The sequence below is a fragment of the Leucoraja erinacea genome, chromosome 25 (genome assembly GCF_028641065.1).
Source record: "Leucoraja erinacea ecotype New England chromosome 25, Leri_hhj_1, whole genome shotgun sequence".
NCBI lineage: Eukaryota > Metazoa > Chordata > Chondrichthyes > Rajiformes > Rajidae > Leucoraja > Leucoraja erinaceus.
The window spans coordinates 12,479,274-12,500,869 of NC_073401.1; the positions used below are offsets into that span (position 1 = coordinate 12,479,274).

At 40.3% G+C, this 21,596-nt stretch overlaps 1 protein-coding gene across 1 annotated transcript; it reads left to right on the forward strand.

Moving 5' to 3' along the window:
- Positions 1-1,314: 1,314 nt before the first annotated feature.
- On the forward strand, positions 1,315-21,379 carry vps33a (VPS33A core subunit of CORVET and HOPS complexes). The gene is given in 14 exon segments (XM_055655708.1): positions 1,315-1,452; positions 3,584-3,649; positions 4,865-4,992; positions 6,025-6,208; positions 9,075-9,191; positions 9,994-10,168; positions 10,771-10,787; positions 10,789-10,971; positions 14,133-14,259; positions 14,972-15,039; positions 15,943-16,080; positions 16,948-17,085; positions 18,603-18,771; positions 20,332-21,379. Coding segments are annotated over 14 exon segments (1,806 nt in total). The 5' UTR covers positions 1,315-1,350; the 3' UTR covers positions 20,526-21,379.
- The last annotated feature ends 217 nt before the right edge of the window (positions 21,380-21,596 follow it).

Genomic DNA, 21,596 nt, shown 5'->3' on the forward strand with positions numbered 1-21,596 from the left:
GTAGGTATGTTACAAAACCTACCTGAATCGTGTCTGAGTATCTGCCCCACCCCGTGTGCGCGATTCTGGCGCTGTTTAGAGGGGGCGGGTTTAAAACGCGATTTTTACTAGGCTGTTGCAATCGAAAATGTTCAGCCTAGTAAATCATTAACGGAAAATCGCTGGAAGACCCCGTCGCAAAAGGTATTATTAGTTTTTATGGCCTTGTATAATAGTTATAGTAGTTTAAAAATCACTCTCTCAACCCGCAACCTCTCGCAGCCCCAGGGTTTTATAAAGCAAACAATTAAAGGTATGTACCTTATTTTTACATTAAAAGGGGCTTCTTAAGAACCTTGTATATAAAGTTTTCTATAGCGAATAGTTCATTTTGGGCTCTTTATATCCCGCAGTATTTTTATGGGCATTTGAGGGCACAAATCCAGCGCAATGTGAACGTTCTAAACCAGCGCGTTCACAGGAACCCACTAGAAAGCTGATTTAAATTGACTTTAATTTACAGCAATTGAACACCAAATTCCTTCCATTTGGCCTATGAATTGATGTAAATGAGATTTAAAAATCATGTTTTATTGTGAATTATATGTGAATATTATTTGGGCACTTAGGCTATTTAAAAATGTTAATCTTTTATTAAGAAATTGATAGATGTTTAGATCTAGTAATTGAAGTTTGAAATTAGCTACAATTGGGTAACTAATTATATGCTTTAATTTCAGGTCCTCCAAGTAAGATTATTTTATATTTGTTTCAGAATGGTTCAATCTATGATAACTGAAAATTTAATTCAGTTCTCTTAATTTTTAAGAAGGTTATGGGCTTTTGACTGTCCACGATCACAGCTTTTTTGTTATGTCCATAGAAAATCAATAGGGAACAAGAAGCTAATTTCCGAGTATGAAAATGGCCATAACTTTTCTATTACTTGAGATATGAAAGTGAATTAGGTGTCAAATTAAACTTATTGTTATGCTTTATCTGATGGGATAAATTGCAGACTTGATTTTTTAAATCTCAAAATTTTGTAACATTGCTACTATCAGGGGCACATGACAATAAACTGACTTGAACTTGAAATCTCCTTTGTTCTTCCTATTGTACTTGAATTTGACTTGATTGTATTTATATACAGTAGTATCTGGTCTGTTTGGATGACCTGCAGGATCTCGATAATGGTGACAGACGCCCCTGGGGTGATATCTCTGCCTTGTTGAGGGCTGATATTCTCCACTATAAAGGGGCAGCGGCCTCACTCCCTCCCTCCCGCCCACAGCTCCCGAGCGCCCCCCAATGGCCGTCCGCATGGGTCACGTGGGCCTCCGCCCGCCGCGTCACGTGACCGCGCTGAAGATGGCGACGCACCTGAGCTACGGCCGGGTGGTGCTCAACAACCTGCGGGAGGCCGCCCGTAAGGAGCTGCGAGAGTTCCTCGACAAGTGCGAGGGCAGCAAGGTCCGTGCTGGGAGCGGGGCCGGTGTCCCCTGTGGGACGGGCGGGGCGGGGAGGGAAGGGAGAGGAACTGGGGAGCAGTGCAGGGGATGGGGAAGGGAGAAGAATGGGGTGGAAGGGGAGGGGAGGGGGGGGGGGGGGATAGGAAACGGGGGAGAAGAGGGTGCATGGGACCAGGAGAGGAAAGAAGGGGAAGAGACAAGACTGGCGGGGTGACGCGGGGAGGAGAAAGGCGGAGAGGGGCACTGTCATTAGGGGGGAACTCAAGGCCTGGAAAGGAAGGTGGTGAGGATGCTGGAGGTGATGCGGGAGCGGGCTGGTTGGAGGGGTTTGGAAGGGGAGCTGTGGTGGAGGAGGTCTGGGTGGGAGGAAGGTTGGGGAGGGGATACAGGGGTACTGGGGGCAGGGGGTCTGATGTTGGGGTGGAAGTGGCGATGTAGTTCGGTTATGCTGAGGTGAGGTACATACTTTGGAGGTGTGAAATAGCCCTAATATAAGCAGTAAAATAGTATTGACAACGTGTTTGAATGGTCTGGTAAATACACTTATGTGTTGTGGATTGTAACATTATGTTTTGAAGATACCAGTATTGTACAAACTGACACCCCTCCACTCCTGCAGAGATTAAGGACTGTGCTTGCGTTTATTTACTGTTTCATCTCTGATACAGTTTCATTATTGGGCTTTCTTAATAGTCTCCTGTCCAGCATGTATTTGGCTGAATAATTGCTTATTTTGTCCCTGCAATAAAGACCTTGCTCACTTTCCTCCAAAAGTTGCCTGAAAATTCTAATCAATACATGTCCCGGTCAGTTAATGTTTCAGATCTGACCAGGGTAATTAATTTTAAGCAAGGGAGGGAGAGCAACAGCAAATCCTGTTTGTAAATTGAAGGCAGGAACGATTAAATGATGAAAGTGATTATGGTGCAAGGTAAGTGGAAGATGTAAAGAAACAAAAAATAAAACTGAAACTGCGGGGGAAACACAACAGATCAAGAGCATCTATGGAAAGGAAGCCATTAATGTCACTGATTTTTCAGAGGTGAATGGCAGTTCTGGAGCTGTATATGTTTGGTGGAATATTGATGCTTGTGTTGACTTTAAATGTGAACTGTTTTCGCAGCTGGGTATTTCTAGCATTATTTTGGTTTTGGATAGTAATATTTATTACTACGAAAGGAAAAATGGTGAATTTGTCACATGACAATTTGTAAAGTGATTGATTAAGACCATTTAAAATTCTATCGTAATGTGTACGAGGTCAGAATGATTAGGGGAAAATCTACAAATCCAGAACAGCATTTGTTGAGGTATTAAATAATCTTTTTTTTTAAGTGTTACGGACTAATTGCGGGTTGTCATTGATATTGGTTTATTATTGGCATAGTGAGGAACTTTGTTTGCGTGCTATCCAGGCAAATCATACTACACATGAGTACAGTCAAGTCGTACTACAAACCGAAAAATTCCAGAGTGCAGAATAGTGTTATATCATTGTAGAGATACGGTTAGAGAGTGCAGATTTTTTTTAAAGTGCAAGGTTAGCAGTAATGGAAGATTGGGACGACACCCAAGAGGACTGTTCAGATGTCTGATGACAGTGGGGATGAAGCTGTCCCTAAGTCTGATGGTGCATGCTTTCAAGCTTCTGCATCTTCTGCCCAATAGGTGAGGAGAGAAGAGAGAATGACTGTGGTGAAAATGCTCCTTGATTATATTGGCTGCTTTCCCAAGACATTGTGAAATGTAGATGGAGTCTATGACCAGCAGGCTGATTTGTGGAATGGACTGGGCTATAACCACAACTTTGGAATTTCTAGCAGTGTTGGGCACAGCTGTTGCCAAAACAACTGTGGTGCATCCCGATAGATAGTACTCCATGATGTATCTGCAGAAATTGGTAAGAGTCAAACTTCCTCAGTCATCTGAAGAAGTTGAGGCAATGGTCTACTTTCCTGGCCGTAGCTTCAATGTTGTTGGTCCAGGACAAATTGTTGGTGATATTTACGCCTGAGAACTTGAAACTCTTGACCACACCTTTGATTCTGCTTAATTGTGAATGTTATGTACTGGAAGTATGGACATAAAACTGAATGATGACATGAGAATAACCATCTGTTTTTCCTGCACAGGCAATAGTTTGGGATGAGTATCTTACTGGACCATTTGGATTAATTGCTCAGTATTCACTGCTAAAGGTAAATGTCTATAACCTGCCTTGGCACTTTAAACCATTACAGTTGTTTTACTGAACAAAATGGTAGACTATTCACTCCTGGTATTAATGTTACTGAAGTTAGTTGCAAGATGGTTGAAGCAATCTTAAACTACTCCATTAATCAAAAAAAAACATTATTTCATTAGGTAAGAGGTATTCTTGGACAATTTGGAATTGCCTATACTGAATATTAGAGCAGAATTCAAAATTTGGTAGAACTTTATCAACAACTGGCTTTTTCCTTTCAACAGCTATTCTATGCTGACATTTTTATTTGCTTAAGAGAAAACACACTGTCTAGTTATCTTCCCAATGTGAATTTGAAGGAAATGCTGCGAGTGTATTTGTAGCAAGGCGGTGTGTGCTATTGTGTAAAATGGGCATCTTGTGATAAACCCCAGCTTATTAAATCAGGCAGTCAGATCCTGCAGCTGATATACATGTTTAAAAGCACTTGAATCTTTTTAAATAATAAATGTTACTCGAGTATCTTACAATCAATCCCTTCCATTAAATTTAAGAGAATTAATCCTTGCATTGCCCCAGACCAGTTGCAAAATCTTCAGATGTGTTTATTCCTGTAAATTAGTTCAAGTTCTTGTCTCCTCCTTGGACTAACTGTTCAGCAGGATTGGAGCACATCACTGACAATAGCTCCTAGATTTGTGCATTGAGGCACACATATGGAGATATCTCACAACTGCAAGTAATTTTGTGAAGTGTTGGAAGGAAGCACTCTGTAAAACACTCCACCATAAAACATTTAGTGATGTAGAATGTGCTTCCCTTTAGTGTGCTATATTGTCAACAGAGATGGTGAATATTTGTGGTGGTGGAGGCAGGTTCTCTGGATGCTTTCAAGAGAGAGCTAGATAGGGCTCTTAAAATTAGCGGAGTCAGGGGATATGGGGAGAAGGGAGGAACAAGGTACTGATTGGGGATGCTCAGCCATGATCACCTTAAATGGCGGTGCTGGCTCGAAGGGCTAAATGGCCTACTCCTGTACCTATTGTCTATTGTGTAATAGCAGTGGTGTGATTTAATCAAAGTGATGTTGAATGTCTTTTCAAGCAGTTTTCAAATGTTAAAATGTAAAAGGTGCCTAAAATTGTACATGTCTGGTATGTATTTGATAGTTTTTCCTTGAGGGTCCTGATATTTTTCATACAGTAAAAAATGCTTTGCAATTGTTTAGGAGCATGAGGTCGATAAGATGTTCACTCTGAAGGAAGGACGTTTACCTCAAGCCGATGTGAAAAATGTCATTTTCTTTGTGAGACCTAAGCTGGAACTAATGGATATCATTGCTGATAACATTCGGTGGTAGGTGCACGTAATTTTAAATAAGATTTATTAAAATATTTTCTTTTTAAAATTGCTCCAAGGTGTGACACTTGAATGTTACATGTATCGGCCATTGAGTGTCCTTGCATCCTATTCTGCAGGATGCTCACTTCTGAGGGGCTTTGTGCTTGCACTTGTCTGAAGAAGAGTTCCAACCCGAAATGTAACCTTTCCATGTCCTCCAAAGATTCTACCTGACCTGCTGAATTACTGCCGCATTTTTGTGCTTCATTGCACTTTTCCCCTGGTCTGTTCTCTCATGCTCTCCCCTTAAACATGGGCACATTAAATGCAGGGAACAAAAAAGCTTTTCACTATACCACGGTACATGTGACAATAATAAACTAAACTAAATAAACAATTGTTTTTTATCTTTGCCTCCCTAAAAGATGCCTGGAAGATGCATCATCTATGAATGTAAATACAATGTTGTCAGTCACAGATTTTTGTCAGTCTTAAGTTGGGCTATAGTCACAGGAAAAGCTTGAGGTCTCATCAGACCTACTTTCCCACTCTCAAAGCACACAGACAGTTAGAATTTAAAAAAACGATAAATGGAAATAAATACCCATGTCCTGGCAAACTGTTGAAGCAGTTTTTTGGAGTGAGATATGGTAATGCATTTAAAACTTTTTGGAAGTTTGTTTAGGAGCCTGTGTGTGATCGCAGATCAGCCGTCAAGATCATTTGTGGAGGGGGGGGGGGGGGGGGGGGATTGTCCACGGTACAAACCAAGAAATTGAACAAGAGAACTCCGTATCAGCAGAGGCATTTTGTGGATTGAGGGGAGGAATTGTGCAGTAGTTGTAAACTGTAAAGCTTGTTGAATGATTTTTGGTTGGTGTGTGGGAAAGGGGAAGAAACTGGATTTCCATTAGCAAACTGGTAACAAACTTACAAGGTTCAGTGCAATTGCAGAGTACTTTGTGCTTTTGCACATAAACCTTGCAATGCATGAGCGATGTTTCCTGCCTTTAATGGGTTGACACTTTTACCATTTTATGTTTTTAGTGAAGACCGGCATTCCCGCAGAGATTTCCATATCCTGTTTCTACCACGTCGAAGTCTTCTTTGTGAACAGCGACTTAAGGAGCATGGGCAGCTGGTCAACATCACCCTTATAGAGGAATACAGCTTGGATCTAATTCCATTCGACAGTGATCTTATGTCCATGGAGGCAGAAAGTGCATTTAGGGTAACTACGTTTCCTTATTTTCTTTGGAATAATCCTTGTTGCAATTTGGGTTTTCTGGATAAATCTTTTTTTTTCCCAGACAATATCCAAATGGTCTCAGCTGTGTTGTGCTCATATTGTCATGGACTGCATTTTTAGTTGATCTCCATCGCTACCAAGTTTGTCACTCAAGCAGGTCTAGGTATAAAAGGGAACATATGAGATCCACTGGATAAATTATGAAATGCCAGAGCTGACAATTCCTTTTCACCTCGTGTTTACTTTTGGCTTTTATGAAAGCTAAAGTGCTCATGATTTAAGTTCTTTCCAAAGCTTCTAAATTTGTATAGTTTCCGTTTTTAGCATTTTGCCGAATTACAATGATCTAACTTCTAGTGCAAGGTAGACAAAAGTGCTGGAGAAATTCAGCGGATTCGGAATGGGAGGAGGAGCCGAAGTGCTGAGCCACAGGGAGCTCAAGAAGTTCTTCTCCTCCCTCCGAAGACAGTTTAACGACCTCCTCTCTCACCGCCCCCCCCCTCTGTGATCCCCCCTTCCCTCCAACTCTACGACCTCCACTCGGTCCGCATTAACCAACCTGATCTCTGCACTTCGGCTCCCCCTCCCATTCCGAATCCAACCTTTCTGTCCTGGGCCTCCTCCATGGCCAGAGTGAGCACCACCGGAAATTGGAGGAGTAGTACCTCGTATTCCGCTTGGGCAGTTTGCACCTTAGCGGCATAAACATTGACTTCTCCAATTTCCGGTAGCCCTTGCTGTCTCCTCCCCTTCTCAGCTCTCCCTCAGCCCTCTGGCTCCTCCTCTTCCTTTCTCCTTTCTTCCCCCTGCCCCCCCCCCCTTACATAAGTTTGAAGAAGGGTTTCGGCCCGAAATGTTGCCTATTTCTTCGCTCCGTAGATGCTGCCGCAACTGCTGAGTTTCTCCAGCACTTTTGTCTACCTTCGATTTTCCAGCATCTGCAGTTCCTTCTTAAATACCTTCTAGTGGATCTGCATGAACAGATTGTACTTAAGCAACCATGTATAACATATTTGAAAATATATATTTTTAATAGTGTAAGAAACCAATTGTGGTTATATCCATCACCTAATAATACCTGGGGACTAGTGCCTAAATTGGGAAAAGTTGTCAGCCTGTCAGTTGTAGTTTAGTTTAGGTTGGAGATACAGTGTGGAAACAGACCATTCGTCCCACCGTGTCCACACCAACCAGCGATCACCTGTACACTAGTTCTATCCTACATACCAGGGACAATTTGCCGAAGCCAAAAAACCTGCATGTTTTTGGAGTGTGGGAGGAAACCAGAGCAGCCAGAGAAAGCACACGGGGAGAATGTACAAACGCCGTACAGTAGCATTGTTACAAAATTTTGAGATTTAAAAAATCAAGTCTGCAATTTATCCCATCAGATAAAGCATAAAAATAAGTCTAATTTGACACCTAACTCACTTTCATATCTTCAGTATTAAAAAGGTTATGGCCATTTTCAAACTCGGAAATTAGCATCTTGTTCCCTATTGATTTTTCCATTGATTTAACACAAAAGCTATGATCAAGGACAGTGAAATGGCCATAACTTTATTACAAGTTAAGAGAACTGAAATACATTTTCAGTTATTATAGATTGAAGCATTCTGAAACAAATATTAAACAATCTTACTTGGATGACCTGAAATTAAAGCATATAATCAGTTAGTTACCCAATTGTAGCTAATTCCAAAATTCAATTACTAAATCTAAACATCTATCCATTTCTTAAGGAAAGATTAACATTTTTAAATAGCCTAAGTGTCCAAAGAACATTCACACAAGAATTCACAATAAAACATGATTTTTAAATCTCATTGACATTAATTTATAGGCCAAATGGAAGGGATTTAGTGTTCAATTGCTGTAAATTAATGGCCTTTTAAATCAGCTTGCAAGTGGGATTCTGTCTAACGCGATGGTTTGGAACACTGCCATTGCGGTGAATTTGAAGCCCATATGGCATGAAAAACAGTGCGGGATTGAATGGGCTCCCAAGTCAGCTACTTGCAACATAAAATTTTGTATAAAGGGATCTTAAGAAGCCCTTTTTAATTTAAAAATAAACAACCTACCTTGCCTTGTCATGAGATCCGTCCCGTTGTCGGGGTTCGCGGCTTTAGAGGATGATTTTTAATCTTCTCTAATAATTAAATAACCCAATTTAGTTTAAAAATACCTGCAGTGAACGAATTTCGTAGCGATTTTTCGTCAGCAACTAAGTAAGCTGAACAACATCGATTTCAACAGCCGAGAGAAAATCGCGTTTTAAACCCGCCCCCCCTCTCAAAGGTGCCAAAGTCGCGCACACAGGCAGCGGCAGAACTGCAGCGCTGCTGAAGGTAAGTTTTGCAACATACCTACGTAGTCTCCACCAGCAGTTGGAATCGAACCCGGGACTCTGGTGATGTGAGGCAGCAGCTCTACCACTGTGCCATTGTAATCACAGAATCACACCTTGCAGAGAATGTACTTGGAGACTCCATAGTAATCCTTAATCGGGATGAAAGGTGAACCCAGGAGAAGTGAGGAAGTTGTTCCTTTGAATTCTTTCCATTTCTGCAATTCAGAGGTGTAGACATGGACTCTGGTGTGGACCCCATCTGCGCATGTCTTTTTGTTGGCTGGATGGAATAATCAAAACCTACACAAGCACCCCTCCCCAGTCCTTTCTCCATCATTTCACTGACCACAGTGCTGCTTCCTGTATTCGTGCAACAATGCAAGTGGCAGCTTTTGCTGCATTTTATATTTGTAAAAAAAATGTTTCTCAGTAGGTCAAGTGGCTTAGATTTTCAGATTCACAAATAATTAACACATCTTGCATGTTTGTACATAGGAATGTTACCTTGAGAATGACCAGACGGTATTATTCCATGTTGCCAAAGGATTGATGACTCTGCAAGCTCTGTATGGAACCATTCCACAGATATTTGGGAAAGGTGAATGTGCACGGGTACGTTATTACCAGTTTGTGATTCATATCATTAATGCTAATAATATGTGACAACAATGCTCTTTATGAACATTCTTGCAATGTCAAATGTACTTAAAATACTGTTTGATTTAATCATAGAAATTTAAATCACAAACAGGCCAGCTTCCCATGGGAGGGCAGTATCGTATATGTTCTATTAAGAACCTGTAAATCAGCTCATTTATTTTAAAGCAATGTGCTGGAGTTTAGTGAAAGGATGATCTGATTCCTACAATTTTTGTTGATGGAAATCACTGTCACAGTGGTTGGAGGATTCTTCCTGTAATGGGCTCTGCCATTGGCAGGTGAGCTGCCAAAGAAATCGAATCAGGAACAGGTCCTTCAGCCTCTTGTGCCTGGTCAGCCTTTCAGTTCAACTGTGGCTGTTCTTGTACCTGGGTTTGTCACTTACCTGCTTGAACTACCTATTCCTTGATCCCTTAATATCCAGACCATTACCAATATGTCCTGAATAATGTCAAACTTCAGTGCAAAGATTTGTCTTGGTCATTTGGTTTTTGGGACTCTTTCCCAAAGTTTAAAAAATTGCTCTGCAATAGTAAGCAACCTCTCCAGAGCAGTCCCATCTGACATTGCACGGTGTCATCGTGAGTTCTGGCATCCCCACCTGTCCTTTTGACGCAGGTTGTGCTCAAGCTTCCTAACTTTGTGTCTCCTGGTGCCGTAGCCTAATTTACAGCGGGTGCTGTTGAAAAGCAGAGATGAAGTACAAAGGTTTGTCTTCTGTTTAATAATTTTAACTTTGACTTTATCTCTGCAGCTTGTAGCAAATATGATGCTAAGAATGAAGCGTGAATTTGCTGGGAGTCAGAATCAGACTTTGCCTGTGTTTGACAAACTTCTGTTGCTTGATCGTAACGTTGATCTGCTGACGCCCCTCGCAACACAGCTGACTTACGAAGGGCTGATTGATGAAATATACGGAATTCAAAACAGTAAGTGCTGGAGGCCCACGTTTGCTACTGTAGGTATATATCCAAATGCTTGTTGCAAAACGTTGCAGTAAAGATGCAAAGTATTTGTTTTCCAAGTGTTTGAGGGTCTGTGTTTTGTTCATTTCTGGAGTATAAAGTCAAGTAGGTCAACAAATGTTGATCAGTTGGAAATGCTGTCGCTGTTAATTTAATTGAATCTACAAATAGGCCGAGTTATTTCCCAGTATGAAGACAATATCATAAGTGCATCCTGCTTTTGATTTCCTACCTCCTAGTCATATTACAAATGCTGACATGGACTAACAGATGGGGATGTCCCAACTTGGCTCATCTTATTCAGGGTGGTAAAGTGTTCCAGTGGCTCTTGGTGATCCTGAATTGGAGCGGAAAATTAGCTATGTTCTTGTTGCTGATGGTGAAAATTAGTAAGAGATTTTTATGAATGATATTTGAGTTAGGAAGTACAGGTGCACAACCTTTTATCCGGTGTTCCAGAAACCGAAAAGCTCCGAATTATCCTCTGAGATTTTCCAGCTGTCGAATGGACCAAAGCTCGATGGACTTTCTGTCAAACTGATGCTATTTAAAATTCTATTTTTCAGCCAATGTGAAACTTCCGGCTGCCTCCTCCCTTGAGACCGGGAAAGCAAAATGAAAGTCTGTAAATCATTGCTTAACTGAACGTCAAAAGCTTGGAGGGCTTTTCTGCAGAAGAATTGTATGCAGAAATTAGAGATAAAAATTTCAATGCAGTTGGCTCTGTCCTTAGTAAAAAGGCAAAGATTATCTCTGCTGCATTTGAGGTAATGCATTTTTACTGCCAGAGGTTAGCAGCTCCTACAGAAACATAATTTATCCCTAAATACAGGCACCTCACATTGTATGCATGTTTGATTTATGTGGTTTTACAATGACGTACTTGTTTAGACTACTGACCGACATCCACTATAAACCCACTAACTCCCATGACTATCTAGACTACACTTCTTCCCACCCTGCTTCCTGTAAGGACTCCATCCCCCTACTCCGAATTCCTCCGTCTACACTGCATCTGCACCCAGGATGAGGTTATCCACGCCAGGGCATCGGAGATGTCCTCGTACTTCAGTCTTTCCAGATGCGGCAGAGGTTCACGTGCACCTCCTCCAACCTCATCTAGTGCATCCGCTGCTCTAGGTGTCAGCTGCTCTACATCGTTGAGACCAAGCGTAAACTTGGCGATCGCTTCGCTGAACACCTCTGCTCGGTTCGCAATAACCAACCTGATCTCCCGGCGGCACAGCACTTCAAATCCCCCTCCCATTCCAAATCCGACCTTTCTGTCCTGGGCCTCCTCCATGGCCAGAGTGAGGCCCACCATAAATTAAAGTTTCCCCCAGCACCCCAGACTTTGCACCACCAGTTTACACCCCAGCAAATGAACTGACTACTTCTCAATGAGTCTCCCGGTCAGGTCCCTGCTTTCTCCTCCAGACTTCTCAAGCTCTCCCTCACCCCCTAATGTACGCTAAAAATCTTCCATTCTGAAATCCGAAAATGTCCGAAATCCGACAAGTGTCTGGTCCCAAGGCTTTCGGATAAAAGGTTGTGCACCTGTACTATAATGCATAGAGATGGTGCCACGTTTAATTGTACTCTGTTTTTCTGTATTATCCTCTGAGATGGGTAAAGCTGTGAATGGAGAAGTGCACGATGGACTTTCTGTCATTTTGATGCTATTTAAATTTCTATTTTTCAGCAAATGTGAAACCTATTTTACACGCTATATATTTGAAAGCAAAATGAAAGTGGCCAAAATTCCATGCCCGTTTAACAGTTGGTTAAAAAAGTATATTCTGCAGAATTTATTGTATGCAGAAATTACGCCCTGAAAATTTCAATGCAGTGGCTCTGTCCCGCATAAAACGCAAAGATGCCTCTGTACATTTAGGGGTAATGCATTTTTACAATGCCAGAGGTGAAATGAAACGCTCTTAACTGTATCTTATCCTTAAATACACTGCTCACATTGTACTGCATGTTTCTAGAAATATAATGAATATTTTTAAAATGAATTTTGTTTAGGTACTGACCGACACCACTATAAACCCACTAACTCCCATGACTATCTAGACTACACTTCTTCCCACCCTGCTTCCTGTAAGGACTCCATCCCCCTACTCCGAATTCCTCCGTCTACACTGCATCTGCACCCAGGATGAGGTTATCCACGCCAGGGCATCGGAGATGTCCTTTCGTACTTCAGTCTTCTGCGGCAGAGGTTTTTGAACCTCCTCCAACCTACCAATAGTGCATCCGCTGCTCTAAGTGTCAGCTGCTACATTTCGTTGAGCCAAGCATAACTTGGCGATCGCTTCGCTGAAGAGAGATTAATTTTCGCAATAACCAACCTTGATCTCCCGGCGGCACAGCACTTCAAATCCCCCTCCCATTCCAAATCCGACCTTTCTGTCCTGGGCCTCCTCCATGGCCAGAGTGAGGCCCACCATAAATTGGAGGAGCAGCACCTCAGATTTTGCTTGGGTAGTTTACACCCCAGCAGTATGAACATTGACTTCTCCAATTTCAGGTCCCTGCTTTCTCCTCCCCTTCTCGGCTCTCCCTCAGCCCACTGTCGCCGTCTCTTCCTTTCTTCTTCCCGCCCCGCCCCACCCCACACACCCTCACATCAGTCCGAAGAAGGGCCTCGACCCGAAACATTGCCTATTTCCTTCGCTTCATAGATGCTGTCTCACCCGCTGAGTTTCTCCAGCATTTTTGTCTGCTTGTTTAATACCCAAACCTATTTTACACGCTATATATTTGAAATAACGTGCTTAAATTTATGCCCGTTTACATGTATATGTTGAATTTATGCGTTTTTAAATTACGCCCTGATTTCAGGAATGGAACACCCGCATAAAACGCGAGGTGCCTGTACATTTAGGGGTAATGTGTATCAATGGCCTGTGAAATGAAACGCTCTTAACTGTATCTTCTTAGTAAACTGCTTGTACTGTATTTTCTAGAAATATAATGAATATTGTTAAAATAATTTTGTTTGGTATTGAACACACGAAGCGCAAGGTTTGTTATTATAGTGAAGCAAAGAGACAATTTAGTTTTTGGTAAAACATATTTTCTCTTCCCCAGTTTCTCAACTTTTTGAATGGTCTGATTTACCAATAGACATGAGATGCATTAAGTATCACGTGTACATTTCATTGCGCATAACTTGTGTGATATAAGTGAAGAGAGATTAATTTCTAACATCTGAGTTTGATCTCCACAATTTTGAAGCTCATTAACACCTCCCATGTTCAGACTTGCTCAGTCTCTAATGTGAAAATGCCCAGCCACCTGTTACACAATGTAAGTGAAGAACTCGTGGCTTCATTTTGTCTTTCTAAATAAAACAGTTCTTCAGCCCTGATTGCCCACGTATCCAAAAGGAGTTATGGATTGTTTTAAATTGAGTATATCAAAGTGGTCATATAACTAGTAATGGTTACTACATGAATGTCCTTCAGAGTTGACTATACTGATTGTTGTAAACTCAGAAATTTGAGGTTAGGATATATTTTCTATGAAACTTGTTCATTGGAATAACCTGACCACTAATTGGAAACAGCGCTGCATTTATGGGGTATCAAAGTTGTGCATAAAGTTTGACAAAACGTTAACTCTGTAACAGGATCTTTTGGTGGGATGTAGTTCCATCTTGGAAGTTTGATACCATTTTCCTGCCACATGAATTTCACTCTTGGGCATGATGTCTAAAAGAAAATAGTTCGTGCCTGCAGGAAGAAACAACATAACTGTGCCTCTATCTATGTTGCTTATCACATTGGGAGATGACGATTATGGTGAAGCACCATATAGGGTGGGGAGAATTGAATTCTTGAACATTTAAAATTAAAACTCCTTTGGTTGAAATAACTGATTAAAAACGTAGCACGATTATAATATAACCCCTTTCTTGCAGGGAAGGCATAATGCAAAGACAGTGGGTGAAATCAAACAATTTGTCTCACAACTTCCACACATGCAGGCTGCAAGAACCTCCTTAGCTAATCATACATCTATCGCTGAACTTGTCAAAGACATTACAGGTAAGCTGCATGTATTTCTCCTATTTATATTGGTTGTTAGCATAGGTTTTGGAACAAAATCTCTAGACTGTTGGTACAATTTGTCATTGGTTATGTTATTGGATTAGTAATACAGAAACCAGAACTATTCAACTATACAAGTTCCAATTCTACAAGGAATATTATTTGGTTTGGCATTAATGGCTTGTCAGTAGCAATGACAAATGAACGATTGGAAAGTATTAAAGAAACCTATTTGGTTGGAGGGATATGCAAGGAACTGCAGATGCTGTTCTACAAAAAAGACACAATGTGCTGAATTAACTCACTGGGTCAGGCAGTGTCTCTGGAGATTATGGATAGGTGACATTTGGGTCTCGACTCAATGTCACCTACCCAAGTTTTCCAGAGATGCTGCCTGACCTACTGAGCTGCTCCAGTGCTTCGTGTCTATGGTTGATATGTCTCCAAACCACAGCATCATGATAGACCCTTAAATGCAATACGCTATCGAAACCACAAATATGCTCTGAGGGGTTTCTGCATCACATGGGCTGTGGTGAGACAGGAAGCGCTTCCTTAATGCTACGAGCAATTAACAATGAATGACGCAATTATTACCTCAACAGTAATACCCATATCCCAGGAATAACTTTTAAAATTCTGCTCAAGTGACCTGAATTGTAAATTGGTCTTGGTGAAAATAAACTTTTTTGCTTGTTTTTTGTTTCAGGATCTGAGACCTTTTTTGACAATCTAACTGTGGAACAAGAATTTATGTCTGGGATTGATACGGACAAGGTAGAAAGGAAACTACCGTTTGTTCTTTATAAAAGTATTCAAGCTATAATTTAATTCACAGCAAGTAACTATAACTTATTAATAAAATTAGAAAATTATTGAACATGCAGCATCTTCAACCTAAAACTTCAATAGGGTTCCCTTTCCTGAGATGCTGCTTGCTTGCTCTACTGAGTGTATTTCCTGCATCTCAATGCATTTCCTGTTATATTTTGGATTCCCAACATTTTTTTTACTGTAGCCGACTCAAGTTCAAGAATCTATATCAAAAGTCTATACAATATCTTGTATTTATTTTTATTTCAAATGAATAATAATGCACTTAAATGCTGATGATACAATTGTATGAGATATTTTGAATTCCATTGAATTCCAGACATGGGAGGGCCAAGTGCGATGTTTAGTTTAGAGGCAAAGTGCGGAAAAAGGCCCTTCAGCCCACCAAATCTGTACAGATCAACAATCACCCATACACTAGTTCTATCCAACACACCAGGACCAATGTGCAGAAGTCAATTAACCTACCAACCTGCACGTGTTTGGAATGTGAGTGAAAACTGGAGCATCCGGAGAAAACCCATGCAGTCACAGGGTAAACGTACAAACTATACAATACAGATAGCACCCGCAGTCAGGATCGAACCCGGGTCTCTAGGGCAGTAAAGCAGAAACTCTACCGCTGAGCCTCTGTGTCATGTAGTTTGGACTGTGATCAGAGTAAAATATATAACATGCATAGCTCTTCAGCTGGTTAGCACGCAACAAAAAGCTTGTCGCTGTATCTCGGTACACGTGACAATAAATTAATGAATTGTATTTTGTTTCTACACAACCACCACTCAATTATTGTAAGTTTGTTTAAATGGAGCTACCTGGAATTTAAATTGCAACTTCTCCTTGCAGATTAACAACTATATTGAAGACTCTATTGCACAAAAAGAACCGTTGACAAAAGTGCTGCGACTTGTTTGCATGCAGTCAGTGTGCAATAATGGCCTAAAACCAAAAGTGCTGGACTATTACAAGAGAGAAATTTTGCAGGTTATATTTTAAATTTCCTTCAAACTGTATAGTAGTTGAAGACCGTATGGAAAAACCAAGATAATTTATTAAACTTTCTGTAAACAAAGGTAAAAGAAGGGTCAGGGATCGGAAGGATCTAAAGGTCCTGACTTAAAACATCATCTATCCATGCTCCCCAAGGAAGTGGCCTGACCTGCTGAGTTATTCCAGAATATTGTTTATTTTTTGTTTTATTAAAGGGTAGCCTACATTGCCAAAACACTTCTTAATTTTTGATGGGTATATCATGACATAAAAATATAATCTTGAAACTTCTCTTCCCCCCCCCCCCCCCCCCCCCCCCCCCCCCCCCCCCGTATTATTTGGCCTTTTTCTAAGGCATAGTAGGCCAAGTACATTATTTTTGTATATGTAATGGTCTTGTCATCACAAAGGCATTTTCATCTCCCAAAGAAAAAGTCTCCAATGTCTCCATAAGTTTAGTAGTCATCTTTAAGGAAAGTTGTGTCTTCCTATGGACTTATCACCTTTTGAGATATTTTGGTCCAATTTTTCCTTCAAGAATTCTCGGAAGGCTGCTTTGTGAAAGCTAGGTGAATGATATTAACCTTTTAAATTGATGATAGGGTTTTTTATATTATGCTTGGAATTAATTGTTCTTAATGGAGCTGATGATATAAGATTGTGCGCTAGAGATCATTTGTTGTAGAAATTATTGCAGGGGACTGTTGCTTGCATTTTATTTTAAATCCCACATATTCATTGACTGACATTGACATTAACCCTAACCCTAATAAGTACTAAAGGCAATTTTAGGATTTGAGTTTGTAATATTTAGATTATACGGGGTTGCACGACTATATAAATGTTTAATATATATTTCAGACGTATGGTTATGAACACATTTTAACTCTGAATAATCTAGAAAAGGCTGGATTACTAAAATCTCAGACAAGCACTCGAAACAATTATCCAACAATCAGAAAAACACTGCGTCTGTGGATGGATGACATCAACGAACAGGTTAGTTGGTTCAGAGATATTCATTATGAAGAAATCATGTTAAGTTAAAATATTCATTTTTACACGTGAAATACTTGGAATTAATTTTAACTATCAAACTGAAAATAAAGAAATTTTAATGTGGGTCTTGTCATCAATGTCAGCTAATTACTACCATTCACTTAAAAAATGCCCAATACACTAAAAGTCTGAGAAAAGTACTTTCAGCTGAGAGGCTTGCCACACTGATGAAAGCAATCCTTAAGGAATTTGGTCATTGCAACGATAAAAGGATTGTAATCATCATCAGAAAAAATGTTTCATTATTCCGTCTTTCTGATATCCCAACTGAAAAATTCAATTACTATTTATTTGATCTTGAAGAGATCTATATATCCTATGTACACCGACATTAAGGTGTGAAATGTAAGGCGTAGATTTTCAGCATCCATTTCCTGTATTAAATTACATATAGAAGTGAGGTGAACAGTAACATTATTTTCTATTATTCCTGTCTCTGTCTCTCTCGCCCTGGATATATTTTCATGCTATTTACATTAAATGAAAATGGAGGATATTGGTATCTTTTTCCTGGAAAATATTTATTTAACAGATAGCTTGAGTCAAAATTCGAAGTCCAGTTGCTTGTCGAACTTGAAATGTTGATAGAAAGAACGGCAAGATCTAATTTAACGTTTTCTTTCCACCCAAGCAGTGATAATGATATTAATGAGTCAAAATTCGAAGTCTGGTTGCTAAAGGTTTAACTTGAAATGTTTATAGAAAGGTTTTGTTGATCTAAGAGTTTAGGTATTAAGGAGTTTCCTAGAGGAAGGAGCAGTGGAATGGTTTAATACACTTTAGACTCTCTGAACATATGCGAGCTAAAGGTCAGTTTACTTCATAAATGTTTCAGTTTAGTAAAGGTTTTTGTTTTTATCATTGAAACCATCTGGCTGGGGGCTATTAGCAATTGAAGTGACCTAGAGGGCATGATCGTTGGATTGAAATCTCCTTAAGGTTTCTATTGGGGGGGGGGGGGGGGGAGGGAATCTGATCTATAGAAATAAAAGTCAGTGCAGGAGCAGGCTAATCGGCATAAAGGGGCACCGCCATTTAAAGTGATCATTGCTGATCATCCAACTCATTGCAACCATCTGGCTGGGGGCCTGTTAGGGCAATCTGAAGTGTCTTAAATATAGCCATGATCGTGGCCTCAAATACCCTCTGTGGCAGAGAGTTCTAGAGATTCACCACTCTCTGTGGGGGAAAGGATCCTCATATTTGAACAGAATACAGTATCTTCAACTTATCCAAAATGAGTCATCAAGAGTTGTTCATTTTCCACTGTTGGCTAACTCATTGAGCAAACCCAGCTTCAGCTTTGATTGAATTAAATTTACCAGAAGTGTTTTTCACTTGAAAATTCTCATCCAATAGAAAGTTAGGTATATTTTCAATGCTGATTTTGATTGCTACATTAATTTTCTTTGATTTCCTTAACAAAGGTGGTTCAATTAATTTTTCCTACATTACAGAATCCCAACGATATCTCTTATGTATACAGTGGTTATGCCCCACTGAGTGTTCGATTAACCCAGTTGTTGGCTCGGCCTGGCTGGCGTAGCATAGAGGAAGTATTAAAAATGCTGCCGGGACCGCATTTTGAAGAAAGACAACAACTGCCTTCTGGATTGCATAAAAAACGTACGTAACTGAGAGAAGCCTGTATTGTGTATAAGTACATTAACAAAATTGTGCTTGATCTAGCTATGTGGATGTTTTATTCAACAGAAATTGAATCACTAAAACATTTCATGTTAATGAAAAACAGGACATTGAACAGATTGATTTGTCAGTACAACTGGTGAGAGGATGTTTCTCAAATGAATGAAACTAATGTATTACAAATGAACTACAGATATCTCGTGTTTACCCCAGAGCTATTCAGATGTTTTGTGTAGAAGGCTGTTTTCATTTCTGTATCAAATGTAATTTCTGTAATGTGCCATATAGTTGGAGAAACGCATTGCAAGAATTGGTTGTAGCGGTGGCACTTTGAGGGCGACACGGTGGCGCAGCGGTAGAGTTGCTACCTTTCAGCACCTGGAGTCGGGATCGAACCCGGTTCTAGTGCTGTGTGTACAGAGTTCGTACGTTCTCCATGTAACCACATGGGTTTTCTCCGGGTATTCCGGTTTCCACCCAGATTCCAAAGAAATACAGGCTTTTAGATTTCTGTAAATTGTCCCGAGTGTGTAGGTTAAAACTGGTGTACAGGTGATCATTGGTCGGCACCGATTCGGTGGGTGAAGGGTCTGTTTCCACGCTGTATCTCTAAACTAAACACGATCAATGTCAAGTAATGACTTGAGTTCTCCTTCAAAGATGCTAAAAGATTCTGAATGCATTCATCAGTGTTTTTTGTTTCTCTTGAAATTATCCTTTGCTGTTTCGAATAGTTTTTTTGGGAAAGAGAAAATAGAGAATGATCTGAAATGTATTTATTGTTATGTGTGCCGAGGTACAGTAAAAAGCTTTTTTGTGTGCTATCCAATCACAATTTTGGGTGCTATACATAATTACTATCAAGAAGTCTGCAGTGTACAGACACAGGATAAAGGGAATAACATTTAGTGTAAGAAAGTCCAGTGAAATCCAATTTAAATATAGTCAGAGGGTCTTCAATGAGGTAGATGGTAGGTTAATACCACTCTGTAGTTGGTGATAGGATGGTTGTTGCCTGATGGCGGTTGGGAAGAAACTGTCCCTGAATCTGGAGGTATGCATTTTCAAACTTCTGTACCCCTTGCCTGATGGGAGGGAGAAAAGGAGAGAGTGACCATGGCGAGACTGGTCCTTGACGATGCTGGTGGCCTTGTCAAGGCAGTGTAGATGGAGTCAATGGAAGGGAGGTTTGTTTGCGTGATGGACTGGGCTGCATCCACAACTCCCTGCAATTTCTTACGGTCTTCGATGGAGCTGTTCCCAAACCATGCTGTGATGCATGCTGTGGAAGTTGATGAGGATGTTGGGAACATGCTAATCCTCCAAAAACTTCCAAGGAAATAAAGGCGTAGGTGTACTTCCTTGACCAACGCTTTGATGTGGCTAGTCCAGGACAAATTGCTGGTGATATTTACTCCTAAGAACTTGAACTTTTTAACCATCTCTACTTTGGTGCCATCAAGTATACCAAGAAGTTATTTATTTAATTATTTTTAATTTAACTTGGAACTTAAAATCTTTTTTCCCCTTGTTCTATAGGCCAGCAAGGAGAGAACAGAGTGACTCTGGTATTCTTTCTTGGAGGTGTGACGTATGCTGAGATTGCTGCACTTAGATTCTTGTCCCAGATGGAAGAAGGAGGTACAGAATATATTATTGCCACCACAAAGCTAATAAATGGAACCAGCTGGATTAAATCTATGATGGACAAATTGGAGGCATCTCTATTCTGAAAGGACAAGGCCGTGGACAATTTTAATCTCAATTAACTTTTTTTTGATTCTAATGATGAAATCTGCATGAAATGGCCGTTGACCCCAGTTGCACTTGGAAATATGATTAATATTTCAGCTGAGGAAACTGAAATGAGAACAGCCTGTAATACAGCAAACAAACCTCCTCGGACCTACCAGTGCTTGAGCTGGTTTGATGGTGGAATGCTGCATTTGCCTGCAATACACCATATGGAACAGGTGCTGGAAAGTGGTGTAAGGGTCGCCATTAATCTAGGTATAGGTTGACCATTCATGCTACTGGTAAATTAAATTTGCATTCACTCTGGTTTCTCTCTGAAATGTGAGCATTGCAGCAGAGATGGCACAAATAATGCATGGTACAGCATAAGAGATGCACAAGGCCCCTCTGTTACTGTAGCTCTTTATCCTATTCTTTTCCAACATAAATAATATCTTGTATGTTCAACAGTACCTACTCATAGTTCATCCCTTGTACATATCAAAGCAAGAATTTCAAAAGCACGTTTCCTGCGTTGTTGGACTGAGTAGTTTGCGACTCGAGTGCTGATGAGTAACAGTACAGAAAATATGATGTAAGTTGGGTCAATAATCCAATTAGATTTCATTTGTGTCCATGTTGTAAATATAACGCATAAATTTAATTTTTAGTTGTATTTATACTGATTATTTTTTGTTCTGTTTCCTCTGTCACACGAGTTGTAGAAGCTCTGTTGTCCTGTGATTAAAACTGAAGCATTTCTCAAAACTGTTTTTCTAGATCTTGCACAAGTTTAAAGCTGGCTTCCTTATTTTTGTATTCTATATTTTCTAAATCTAATAAAACGTGCACATATGCTTGTTTTATGAAATGGTGGAGGAAGGGAGCAGGGGACGGGTGATAATGGAAATACTAATACATCTGCACCCACTGGTTGTAGTGTGTAAAAACTACAAGATACGTTGCCTGGGTTATTCTGACAGCGCTATCAAAACCAACTATCACCAAGCAGGACTGAGGGCAGGAGACAGTACAGCACAACCACCCTGAAGATCTTCCTCTAAGTTACA